The 14,247-nt window shown below is 34.8% G+C and overlaps 1 protein-coding gene across 2 annotated transcripts in view; it reads left to right on the forward strand.

The window, feature by feature from the left end:
• Positions 1-14,230, forward strand: part of LOC101898537 (myotubularin-related protein 6) — a 67,726-nt gene extending 53,496 nt beyond the window's left edge. For both annotated transcript variants that reach the window (XM_005181456.4, XM_005181455.4), the window contains exons 5-13: positions 1,996-2,130; positions 9,474-9,703; positions 9,911-10,046; positions 10,112-10,488; positions 10,596-10,722; positions 10,801-10,913; positions 10,973-11,114; positions 11,183-11,308; positions 13,355-14,230. In XM_005181456.4, the coding sequence (XP_005181513.1) occupies positions 1,996-2,130; positions 9,474-9,703; positions 9,911-10,046; positions 10,112-10,488; positions 10,596-10,722; positions 10,801-10,913; positions 10,973-11,114; positions 11,183-11,308; positions 13,355-13,492 (1,524 nt within the window). In that variant the 3' untranslated portion in view covers positions 13,493-14,230. The remainder of the gene's footprint in view (positions 1-1,995; positions 2,131-9,473; positions 9,704-9,910; positions 10,047-10,111; positions 10,489-10,595; positions 10,723-10,800; positions 10,914-10,972; positions 11,115-11,182; positions 11,309-13,354) is intronic.
• Positions 14,231-14,247: the final 17 nt, after the last annotated feature.

The following is a 14,247-nucleotide window of genomic DNA, read 5'->3' on the forward strand; positions in this document are numbered from 1 at the left end:
GCCACGGTCGATTAATACGAGCGGAGAGCGACCATCGGCTGTTATGGCGGTCCACACCATCACCATGGCCGGCTCTTGAGTTCTGGTGGCCAACCGAAGGTGCACAATTTTCGCTGACCTCTTTGGCAAGTAAACACGAGCGGATCATTTTGTTTACAAACTGCTGGACAACGAACGTTTTCTCATCGGAGAAAACCAAATTCGGCAGTTCTCTACTTTCGGCCAAGCGAAGCAACTCTTTAGCTCTTTTAAGTCTATTTTCTTTCCGTTGCGGTGTAAGTTCTTGCACTTTTTGGAATTTCAATGGCTTTACCCCGAGCTGATGTTTCAATGTTTGCTGAATGAAATATTGCGATATGTTCAGCTCACGAGCCATTTTTCGGTCACTACGACGCGGGTTTCGATCAAATCGCTTCTTTATGTTTCGAACCATATCTGCTGATGTTGCTGTTTTCTTCTGTCCACTTCCTTGACTTCGGGCTACGTTACTAGTATCACGGTAACGAGCGATGGTACTAGACACAAGCGATTTATTCACATTTAAATGCTGGAGTTCCCTAACGATAGCCACTTGTGGTTTTCCAGCCAAATATGTCACTGGAATAATTTTAATAGCTGTCGGACGAGTGGCTTAGAAATGACAGCAGTCTGAAATTGGTTGCAGTTTTTTAATCTCACCCTGTATGGGAGCTATACCTAAATTTTGACCGTTTATCTCCAATTTCAATAGGGTTCGTCCTTGAACCAAACAAATGTTTTTTCCAAAATTTCATCTTGATCGGGCAAAAAAGCGACCTGTACTTTATTTACAAAAATACATGGCCAGACGGACGAACGGTCATGCCAAAATCGACTCAGAAAGTGATTTTATGCAGATCATCAAAAGGAACTATGGGTCTTACTCGCTTCCTTCTCCATATTACAAACAAATGCACAAAGACATAATACCCCGACCACAGTGTGTTGTAGGGTATACATATATATAGATCCATAAATCTTATTCATAGATTAGTCTTTCTGACAAGATACATTCAAAAAACGTTGCATCGTCGAAAGGGTATTATCTTCCTTACTTTCCTTTATTCTACTCATTCTAGTTTGTCAAAAAAAGGTTGGTTTTTGTGTGATATTAATTTCATTCAGGAATATTAGAAACTATTTGTTACCAAGGGTGTCGAAATTAAATCGAAACTTTAAACCATTTGATTTGATTTCTAAATGACTTAAATGGTCAGGATTATATGACAATCCCTTTCTTTCGTTAAACAGCAACCCTCCTACCCGACCATGTTATTAATTTTAATTATTTTTGTTTTCCTTAATTATGTATTCCCTGTTTTGCAATTCCCTTTGCATTTCTTATTATTATCATTTTTGTTCAGCATTATATCCCACACATACAACAGAAGCTATTAGTAGCTTCCCCGATTGCCACATTATCCGTGCAGTTATCTCATAAAAGTAGATTAATCATATCATTAGAGCGGCAATTTAAAAAGATTGCTACATCAAATGACCTAATTAGCATCTGAAAGAAGAGAGATAGAGAGAGTGAAAGGCAACAAAACTAACAACAAACATTTCGACTTCCTTTAGCATAATCATCATGAATGACAGGCAGGCAGAAGGCAGGTTCTCTTTGATATGCTAAAAGCTTTCTTTATTTTATTTCTTTCTTACACGGAATATTATAAAGGATGATGATTTCGTTTGACCTTAAGTGCCATGATGTTCTTCCCTTGCATCGCCGCTCTGCACTGTGCACAAGAAAAGGAAATGGATGGAAGAAAGAAAAACCCTGTTGAAGCATATTCTTTACATATCCAGCAAAGGATATACTTACTCTCTGCTCTATTTTATTGATACAAGACAAGCACACACACACAAACAGATATAGGCGACATATCATCCATCCATCTACTCTTTATGACACGTTATGGAAATTTGCTTTTATTGTATTTATTCTTCTGTTTCTCCTCTTTCTTTTCTCCCTAGGCTTCCATTTGCCGTTGCAGCCAGCCATTGTCGGGTTTTAGTGCCCGCTGCTTGGAGGATGAACAAATGCTTGAAGCAATACGTAAAACAAATCCAAATACCGATTATATGTATGTTGTGGATACACGACCCAGGGTAAGTTTTGTTTTTGTTTTGATTTTTTTTGGTCATTGAGTTGTTTTGTTGTTCCTTAAATGTTAATATTTGCAATTGTATACAGTTTGTCAGTAAAGTTTTGGAAGATTTTTAAAAAATATGAGGGGGTTACTATAGAAATTTTTAAATTTCTTTGACTTGACTAATATTTTTCTTTAGAGTATTTAACCATATAAAGCAAGGCTAGGCAAAGAGTACCCAACATACCAAAAATACAATACAGCTTGAGAATAATATTATGAAAATAGTTTATCGTAAGAATTCTTCAACAATGCTAGAGAAAAACTTTTTTGCACAAACTTTTCTCAAATCTGTCCTTTGTTGACAAATTTGTTTTAATTTTTTTTTTTTTTTTTGTGAAAATTGTCGACAAAAAAATATTTTCTTTGGTTAAAATCAAAATCACGCGAATTTAAGACCCATTTCTGGACGAAATTCTAAAGTAATGATGAATAATAAATCTAGGAATCTGTAGTGAATATTATTTCAATCTCATTCCAGAATAGAGGCGTCAAAAAGTTGCAAGAATTCAAGAGAAGTGAAGAATTAGTGGAGGAGATGCGGAAGCTCAAATAAGGGGAAAGAAAGCATCTAGGTATCAATGCAACAGGAGGCAGCGACAGCTAGGATGGCGATCAATGAATGAAATGTGTAAAATAATTAAAAAAATTAAAAAATAAATATTTTATACCATTGAAAAAATAAGCTTGATATAATATTACTTTCGTAAGCTTATTCTGCAATTACAAGAATAAGCTTATGAATAAGGGTTCCCTTTCGATTATTCTATAATTGTTAAACAAGCATTTCTCAATACATTCTCAAGATTTTCTCAAGCTTAAGGCTTATGTTTGAAAGCTTATTAAAATATTATTCTCAAGTCAATTTGGTATGTTGGGTATCCATTGGGATATCTGTGTATTCACCAACACAACTTTAAAAAAAAATAAATTCCCAACATACTATTGACCGACAAATTAATTGTCCTTCTAAATTAGTAGACATTTTCATATCCCCCGATTTCTATGAAATGACATGTACAGTCTTGGTCAATCTTAGGAAAAATAGAAAGATGCGATGTTTATCATTCTGTTTGTAATTCGTAGAAATAATCTTTTAGAACACAACGCAGGATATGACTATTTGCGTATGCCAGCCTGTGGAAATCTGTATTACTTTTTAAAGGGTCAACATAGATAGTTAGCATGTTATGTCCGAAATTATTTAATAAAAATAACATCAAAATTATATACAATTTCTGAAAATGTCTACTTATTTATTTTTTAATTTTAAAATGAATCATAATTGAAATAATTCTACAAATATATCTCCGATTACTAACAAAGTCGTTTTGAAAACAAAAAAATTTTAAATTGAAAATTTAAAGATAACTAATTATTTCTCACTCTGTAAAGAGAGGCAAAAACACATTTGCAATATTTTGTTATTTCAAAACACATACAATCACAAAAAATTTTTGAGGCTCTCTGCCTTGCCCTGATATAAAGCTATGAAATTTAAAGAAAATATACCCAACATACCAAAAATACAATACAGCTTGAGAATAATATTATGAAAATAGTTTATCATAAGAATTTTTCAACAATGCTTGAGAAACACTTTTTTGCACAAACTTTTCTCAAATCTGTCCTTTGTTGACAAATTTGTTTTGATTTTTTTTGTGAAAATTGTCAACAAAAAATTATTTTCTTTGGTTAAAATCAAAATCACGCGAATTTAGGACCCATTTCCGGACGAAACTCTAAGGTAATGATGAATAATAAATCTGGGAATCTGTAGTATAAATTATTTCAATCTCATTTCAGAATGGAGGCGTCAAAAAGTTGCAGGAATTCAACAGAAGTGAAGAATAAGTGGAGGAGATACAGAAGCTCAAATAAGGGGAAAGAAAGCATCTAGGTATCAAGGCAACAGGATGCAGTGACAGCTGGGATGGCAATCAATGAATGAAATGTGTAAAATAATTAAAAAATGAATAAATAAATATTTTTTACCATTGAAAAAATAAGCTTTATAAAATATTACTTTCGTAAGCTTATTCTGCAATTACAAGAATAAGCTTATGAATAAGGGTTCCTTTTCGATTATTCTATAATTGTTAAACAAACATTTCTCAATACATTCTCAAGATTTTCTCAAGCTTTAGACTTATGTTTGTAAGCTTATTAAAATATTATTCTCAAGTCAATTTGGTATGTTGGGTATTGTCTGTAAACACTTTTTCATGAAACTGTTGATATAACATTGTTAAAATTAAAATATGTATTAAATATTGACATTTTATATGTTTATTTACTTATGCATATATTTAATATTAGCTTTGTTAAGTTCATATTTGCTATTGAATGTTTTATACTATTACATATTCAGAGGCAAGGTTGTGTTTGGTATAATGACGCACTGTTGTCCTGATTGGCAAATATTCCATTTGGAGACCTTTCGGTTCATTTTGTGTAGCATAAAGCGTTAAAAACAAAAAACAAGTAAAAAAAACAGCTAAGTTCGGCCGGGCTGAATATTTTTATACCCTCCACCAATCGGAAAGAACTTGGAAAAATTTCCAAAAATACCGCTCAATGGGGGGGGGGCAAATTATATGGGGGCTTTACGAAGACATAGTGTTAGATAAGTATTTTTTTGCCATAGGCTGTAGCATGATAGAATAATACAGGTAACAGCAAGTGTTGTTGTACAACAATCGTAACAAGAACCACATACAAATTTATATTTGTATCTAATACAAGTGTCAGAGTTATGTGTCCAAAAATGTAAACAAAGTAATTAATTTTCAATAAATTATTTTAATTTTAAAAATATACTTTTTATGAACTTGGATTATTAAATTGAAAATGCAGAAGAATAGTTCCTCTGAATGTATAGTTGTTAGCTGTTAGTCCTTATCTCTCAAGACTTCAAGTAATCGCTAGAAAATCGTGGAAAAGGCAACATCGCTTTCAAGTTGAAACCAAACACCATTGTATTCTACATTTTGCAATTTTAGAAAACATGTAACATACGAATATATTATTTAACGTGATGTCGCTGTTACTTAACCGCAAAACAGTTTCCGAACTATCGCCTTTGGCGTTTTATTAAGTACAACGGCGATTTCTATTATTAGGCAAAAAATATGTTCACATTGCCCTGCAGTGAAATTTTATATCAAACCAGTAAAGAAAGTCTTAAAGTCGAGCGGGGCCGACTTTATGACACCCTACACCACTTTGCTAATTAAGTAGAGCTCCACATAACAATTAAAAGTTTTTAAGGGAGAATTCAATCATACACCCTATGATTATAATTTAAAGTTTAAAGGACTAAATATGCAGAAGCATTTGTATTTTCTCCATTCGGACTTGTATTGGTCATTTGGTGCACAATTAATTTGAAATCGGATAAATATATATTCGAAGGTAAATCCAAATCTGAACCCATTTCGATAAAATTTGGCAAAGATATTTCTGAGCTATATTTGATATATTTCCCTGAATATCGTTGTTAAGGAGTGCATATTACGGTTGTGGGTAACAAATATAACAAATCGGATGAACAATATATATGGGAGCTATAGCTATATCTGAAATTTGGCATACTAGCTTCTAGACTCAATTCGGTCGTAAGTGCCAAATTCCATCCCATTTGGACAAATATTAGACGTTTGGTGCACAATAAAAGGTAAATCGGACGAAGTTATATATGGGAGCTATATCTGAACCGATTTCGATCAAATTTGGCATACATATGTTCAGGCCTAATTTGGGTGTATATGCAAAATTCCATACAATTCGGGCTGATATTACACGTTTGGTGCACAATAAAAGGCAAATCGGACGAAGATATATATGGGAGCTATATCTAAATTTTGACCGATTATCTCCAATTTCAATAGGGTTCGTCCTTGGGCCAAACAAAAGATCTTTGCAAAATTTCATTTGGATCCGGCAATAAATGCGACCTGTACTTTGTTTACAAAAATACATGGACAGACGGACGGACGGACATGCATAAATCGGCTCAGAATGTGATTCTATGCAGATCATCAAAAGGAACTATGGGTCTATCTCGTTTCCTTCTGCCTGTTACAAACAAATGCACAAAGACATAATACCCTGACCACCTTGTGGTGTAGGGTATAAAAAGGGTATACATATTGTATATCAAGAAATGGAATTAAATCACAAAACCTCATATCGAGTTTGACACTAGTATTACTATAGAGTCAAATCAGCTGGGACTTGCTGTTACCTGTAATAATTATACCATGAGGCTGTAGTAACGATTCCGTACTTCAGATACGAAATTCGAAACAATTCCGATGAATAATGTAGCTAACTTCATCATAATACCGAATAAAGGGAGGTATCGTTTTATGGGGGCTATACGATAACGTGGACCTATGTATAAACTTCACTTTCAGGGGTTAAAGTACTCAAAGAGAAATGTATGTGTATTTCCTACAATGTCATAGAAAGGGAGGTACAGTTATATGGGGGATATACGATATCATGGACCTATATAGAGAATTTTCTTTCAGGCGGTAAGTACTCAGAAGGAACTCCTTAAGTGGATTTTTAGCCAATTACATTGAAAATGTGTCTTAAATCATCAAAATACCCAATATCAGGGCCACCATTGTATGGGGGCTATTCGATATCGTGGACCTGTATAGACAATTCTCTTTCAGGGGTAAAGTACTCACAGAGAACTCCCAGTCAATCCCAATAAAAATGTAGCTAAAATCCTCAAAATAACGAATATCGAGATTTACAGTTATATGGTGGATATAAGACATTGTGGACCTATATAGACAATTCTTTTTCAGGGGGTAAAGTAATCACGAAGAACAATTCGATTGAAAAATTTTGTTAAATCTGGTAAAAATACCGAATATCGGGGGTACAGTTATATGGGGGCTATACGATATCGTGGACCGATAAGCCCATCTTCGAACTTATCCTGCCTGCAGACAAAAGGCAGATCGATGCAAAATTTTACTTTCCTATCTTTAGTCATTTTGACACTAGCGTGATTACAACAGACGGACGGACAGACAGGTTTAAATCGTCTTAGAATTTTAGAATATATTTACTTTCTTGTGTCTAAAATTATTATATCGATGAGTTACAAACGGAATGATGAACTTAATAACCCTCGATATACATTTACTTAACTTATAAAATTACTGAGATGAAAATGGTTCTCCTAAATATTTTTTTACAAAAAACCACATAATTTCCAGACTTCTGAATTGCAAAAAAAAAAAAAACTATTATAGATGAATATATATGCCTTATATACCCAAATGATTTCAGATAATCGATTTTCCTATTTTCCGACATAAGTAGAGTTGGCGGTAGCAAACTGCAGGGAAAATGCAGAATTGCACAAAAACTATGATCGATGCTCAAATGAAAGCTTTCGATGAGCACTCTCTGAATATATGCCATACATTCCCAAGTGATTTCAGATAATCCATTTTTTCCGATTTTCTATCCAAAGCAGGGTAAATATGATAGGTTCGTTATTGAAGCACGGATCAAATTCAAGTTCTTGATGAGTACTTTCACAATATAAATGCCTTATATTCCCAAATGATTTCAGATAATCGATCTTTTCCGATTTTCTAACCAAAGTAGGGTTGGCGGTAGAGACGCTGAATAGAAAATGCTGAATTGCACAAACACTATGAAAACAAGCTAAAAGTATCAGTCGGTTTTGACGACAGATTTATACCCTCAGCCAATGTTCGATTATTTGAATATATTTTAACTTCTGTTATAATTATTCAAATATTTGGCCCTCTATGGAGTAGGTTCAAAGGAATGAGCCAATATTGTCCATTTCTTATGTGACCTACATAAATATGATATAAATATCCTACTACTTCCTTCACTTTATATGAGACATGTGATAATTTCAAGAAAATGTTAAAATGTGCGTGAGGTACCAGATATAGTCGACCGAAGAATTCCATTTCCATACTTCATCTAATGTAGATAAAAATATTGGTGTGGTCAAAATTACAAAAAAATCGAACATTTATATCCAATTTTATGCGAAATCATAAATTCCATATTCATCTCAGGTTTCTGGTTGAGGGATATATTTTAATATATTTCGCATTCGTTGAGCGTTTTGTTTTTCAAAATCTTGAACCGTCTACCATGGAAATATTGAGATGTGCCAAGTCTGAATGGAATCAGATGTTATTTTCCAGTTTAAAAAGCTTCACGGATATTCAAAAATTTTACCCTTTGAAGGGGAGATACCAGAAGGAGTGGACTGATCTTGTTTTATGTGTGAAATATGAAAGAGAATCGAATGCTTATTTCGGATTTCATAATCGTTTTGGTTATTCAAACCTTTGACCCTTTGTGGAGGAGGGTAACAGAAGAAATGATTTAATCTACCATCTTTATAACAGATCTTGTGTTTATGGAAATATTGAGATGTCCAATTCTGAATGGAATCGGACATTTATTTCGTGTTTAATGAGCTTCACGGATATTCAAAATGTTAACCCTTTGTGGGGAAGGTACAAAAGGAGTGGACCGATATATTCCATCTTCACATCAGTCCTTGGGCTAATACAAATATTGTGAGACAATCGGACTTTTACATCACATTTTATAAGAGTTAGAATTATTCAGAATGTTTACCCCTTGAGGTGGAGGTTCTTAATGGAGTGGACCAATATTGTTCCTTTTCGCACCTGATGTAGCACTGATGGAAATATTATGATTTGCAAAATTGTAGCAAACTCGGATTATCCTTTCTCTTTCTGTGCAGTAAATTTTGGGGGGAGGTGCCAGAGGGATTGGACCAATATTGCCCATCTCCGAACTCGATCTAAGTTTTATAATAATATTAGGATGTACAAAGTTTGGAAAAAATCGGGTACTCCCTTCGAGAGCCAGCCAGACAGACGGACATCTCTAGATCGACTCCAAATGTCCAGAAACGGATTTGGTCCAAAGAGACCTAGGGTCTAAAACCGTTATTTCGATGAGGCACGTTTTGGTTGTATCAAATGATAAATACCCTCTCTAGCCATATGGAAGTTTGCATAATAAATTCACAAAGTGTTTATCTTATGTCCTCGATTGACTCTCGTATTCTATCTTTGAGGCTTTGAATTATTCACAACCATTATTTTTCGATAGCGTTAATATCCACCATCGAACATTTTCCTTACTCTCGAATTTTCCAGAATAATATATTTTGTATTATTTTCCTAGTAACTTGAATATTTTATTGTTTGTTTTGTATTAACGCTTCGACTTTTTTTGTTTCCATTTCAGATAAATGCTTTGGCAAATCGAGCCGCCGGTAAAGGGTACGAAAATGAGGCATTCTATGAAAACATAAAATTCCATTTTCTTGGTATTGAGAATATTCACACACAAAGGACAAGTTTACAGAAATTGATTGAAGCCTGCGAACAGAAAGCACCAACAATGAGTGGTTTCCTTAATGCATTGGAATCGTCGGGTTGGCTAAAGCATATACGCTCAATATTGGATACGTCGAGGTGAGTAGACGGATGAAAGTGTGGTTGGATTTTACATTGGTAAGGGGGGAAAATGAAAAAAAAAATATATGAAAATCGGAGAACATCGTTAATCGCAGAAAATTTGTAGTCATTAAAAGGATGAAAGGTTTAATAAGGAATTTGGATCTGCTTTTTTCCCATTTAAATTTGTTAAAACGATTTTTTTCTTTTAATTTTTCTTCGCAGCTTCATTTCGAATGTGGTGGACAAAGGTGTCTCCGTGGTGGTCCATTGCTCGGATGGTTGGGATCGTACCGCACAAGTTTGTTCGTTGGCTGCCTTGATGTTGGATCCATACTATCGTACAATAAAAGGCTTTCAGGTAAAAGAGAACATATTTTCCATTTAAGAGAAAAAATAAATGTAACTCAATTCCTATATTTCCAGGCTCTCATCGAAAAGGACTGGCTGGCCTTTGGTCACAAATTCAGCGACCGCTGTGGACACATACAAAACGATCCGCGAGAAGTTTCACCAATTTTCACACAATTTCTGGATTGCACCTGGCAGTTGATGTCACAGCGTAGTGATGCTTTTGAATTTAATGAACGTTTCCTTTTAATATTGCACGATCATGTACATTCCTGTCAGTTTGGCACCTTTGTGGGCAATTGTGAAAAGGATCGTTTGGATTTGCAATTAGCAAAGAGGACCTTCTCGTTGTGGGGTTATATGTCTAATCATTTGAATGAGTATATTAATCCCTTATATAAACCCGATGTTGATGAGACAATTAAACCGAATTTGGCACCACAATGTATTAAGTAAGTGGGTATGGGACCCTAATTTAAATTTTCAGTTTTCTTAATTTCTGATTTTTTATATTTTATAATTATTATTTTTATTTATTTAATTTATTTTGAATTAACAGATTCTGGCGTGGCATGTATAGCCGTTTTGAAAGCGGTGTACATCCACGAGAGCCATTGGGCGATCTTTTGCTTGCCAGTAAGGATCACACAACTTCCTTAGAGGATCATGTACAACATTTGACTAAGGTATACTATCATCATTTTAATATTTTAAATATTTTTGTTTTAATATTGAAATTAACAAATATACATATTCCTTTACAGCGTATTACTAGCTTTAAGAATTACATTTCCAAATCGGCAAAGAAAATACAAGACGCTACATCCTCGAAATCAACAACCAAAGAATCTTCAGCAACGGATACCAATGATAATAAGTAAGAAATTTTAATTCTTTATTTTATAGTAACTGATTCCATCCCTTTCCTCTACAAAGATATAATTACGATAAGAAAATGAGCGAACTGTCATCGGCAGATGATGATCATCCTTTGAAACCTGCTGGTGGCAGTAATGGCGGTGCTAACTCCAGTGTCAGCAGCAGTGGTGGTGGTGGCATGTCATTTGCCAGTTTATCGGTAAATTTAAAAGTTTCATAATCATTGGTTCTTGTATTTAACTTATTTATATCTTGTTATCTACTTAGCTCTCCGACGAAGTTGATCCCAGTACAATAAATGAAGAAATCAATTCGGTAGCTGTTGATTGGAAATCAATGCGTAATGTTACAGCCTGCTCTTGCTCAACACCATTCGACCAGTTTAGTAAGAAGGTATGTTGAAAACAGGCTAAATTTATGTATAATCTAAAAACTTTATAATAACAACATTGTTGCTATAGAAAATAGTTAGTCAATTTTTTAATAGAGCCTTTCAAAGAAATTGTATAAAGTCAACGAAGATTTTAAGAATAACCTGAAAACATGTTTTAGATTCTATGCGATATAATATTAAATTATTTAATATTTTAAAAATCTTAAGGTACATCATTTAAAAAGGAGCTGATTGTCTCTAGTACCTTATTAGATATACCTTAGATGAGACATTTCATTTTAAAATCCAAATATTTTAATAAAAATACAGGGTGAGATAAAAAAAAAACTGCAACAAAGTCAAACGCCATAATTTTTACATTTTTTTCAAATTTTTTGACTGAAAGCAAAAAAATGTCGGAAATTTTAGAATAAGTTTAGATTTGTTCGAATCGGTCACTTTTGGCACGAATTATGGCCAATGAAACCGTCACACCCTGCCCGAATGTTGTTCTGCGGTATTTTGGCCCATTCCCGGCGAAGCGCTTGCTTGAGGTGATCGACACTTGCTTTCCAAAATACTCCAGACACAATTGTCCAACGGATTGGTATCCAGAGATTTTGGTGGCCATTGTGCGCTGGAAATGAAGCGAGGAACCTCACCCCTGCAGACGGTTAGGTTAGGTTAAAGGACGCGCGGTTACCATATGGCAACCGCTCCACTCGGAGACCTATAGGTCCATTGTGTTCATCCTAGAAGAATGTTAAGAAAAGAGGAAAAAGTGACTGGTAGAAGAGGTGGAGATAAGAGATAGAGTTGTAGAGTATGATCTACGGCTGAGGAGTTTTCCGTGTCGTCTTTAGCCACTTGAATCTTCGGGCTAATTGAAGGATTACTATAGGGCCAGTGTTAGAAAAAGATGACAGATCATATGACACTAGTTCTCCCACTAGTCTGTGTCTCACATTAATGAGTGCTAGGCAGTGGCAGAGCAAATGTTCGACTGTCTCGATTTCTTCTTCATCTTGACAGATCCTACAGTAGTCAATGTCGCCGCTGTCCCACTTCTAGGTCATATCCCTCACCTTACAATGACCTGTGATGATACCCACCACAAGTTTTAAATCAGGTTTTGACAATGACATCAGCGACCTTGTTCTCTTGTCTGAGAGTGTGGGCCAGATTCTTTTGGAGATGTTGCATCCCATTTCGCCCAGCCACTTTTTGTTGGATGCTCTCAGAGTAATGTCTGTAAATGACCTGCAGGAAATGGCAGAGTGGTGGTTTAACCGAGTTGTCTACTTCAATTGTAGTTGATTCGGATCCTAGCCTGGCCAATTCGTCTGCAGTCTCGTTACCTGGGATGTTATAATGGTCAGGAACCCAACAGAGCTTGATGGACAACCCAGTGTTTTCAAAGGCTTTCCTGCAGTTTAAAACAGCACTAGACTTGATAGTAAAGTAATTTAAGGCCTTCAGTGCCGCTTGACTATCGACATATATAGTCACTGGACCGCTGACCTCAGCAGGTCTGTGGCCTTTTTGACCGCAAAGATTTCCGGCTGAAATACACTACAGTTGTTTCTAAGCTTGTAGGATTCACGAACATTAAGGGTATCACAGAAGACACCAGCTCCCGTACCCCTGCAGAATATTTTCGCAATAATATTCGGCATTTATTCTGAAGCCACGTTCGATTAATACGAGCGGAGAGCGGCAATCGTCTGTTATGGCGGCCCACGCCATCATCATGGACGGCACTTGAGTTCTGGTGGCCAACCGAATGTGCACTTTAGCTCTTTTGAATCGATCACTTTTTGGAATTTCAATGGCTTTAGCCCGAGCCCATTTTCCAATATTTGCCGAATGGAATATTGCGATATGTTCAGCTCACGAGCCATTTTTCGGACAAACATATAATGAGCTGTCACTGGAATAATTTTAACAGCTGTCGGACGAGTGGCTTAGAAATGACAGCAGTCTGGAATTGGTTGCAGTTTTTTTGATCTCACCCCGTAAATAATTTATAGACCTAATAATAATTTTCTTCATTCTTTCCCTTACAGACCCATTGCTGGAAATGTGGGGAAATATTCTGTGAACGATGTATCGATAAAAATATCCCCCTACCTGGACAGGATAGCGGCAAACCGGTACCGGTATGTCGTACGTGTTTTCGTCTGGTACAGAAGATTAGCCCATAAATTTATGATGAAACACAAACTGTTTAGTCAAACGGAATTCCTGTATCGCTTGTACACCAAGCGTAAGTCTGCTGTGTTAAATGTTTGGGATAATTAAGAGTTAAAAAAAAGGTAAATGGAAAATAAATGCTATAAATAAAATAAGGTTGCTTGCTAAGGACGCTATATTGTTTGCCCGTTGATGTCATGGATGGGTAACGGCGAAGATATGTTTATATTACTGTATATTGAAAGCTGTCTGTCTGTGTCTATCTTTTCAACTGGTACATAGCAAGAATAAATTAAGCATCACTGTTTTGTTGTGTATATATCGGATCTACGATATGCTTGTGTATAGAATCAAAACGAAAAAAATCACAAATAATTACGATTGAAAACAAAAATTAATGTTAAGGACAAATAATCAAGATATTACAAAATTTGAAATTATTAAAGAATATATACACGTATATTTGAAAATGCATTTTAAATTAAAAACATAAAAACAACAGTATGCTCTTAATCTAAATTCAATGTTATTAAAAAAAACAGACACACAAAAAACTACTTCCTCAACATTGTTATAATTTTAGATTAGACACTTCTAAGAAGACTAAATTATATTATTATTTTAATTTTGAATTTTGTTTTATATTTCTTTGCCTATGTTTAAACTTATATTAATTTAAGTAGTTCAAATGTCAATTTTTTTCTAGTAATAAGTCCAAAAGGTAATTTATTTCAGCACAAAAAAAGAAATTCATGTTTCGTTTGCC

The sequence above is a fragment of the Musca domestica genome, unplaced genomic scaffold (assembly GCF_030504385.1).
Source record: "Musca domestica strain aabys unplaced genomic scaffold, Musca_domestica.polishedcontigs.V.1.1 16, whole genome shotgun sequence".
Lineage (NCBI taxonomy): Eukaryota > Metazoa > Arthropoda > Insecta > Diptera > Muscidae > Musca > Musca domestica.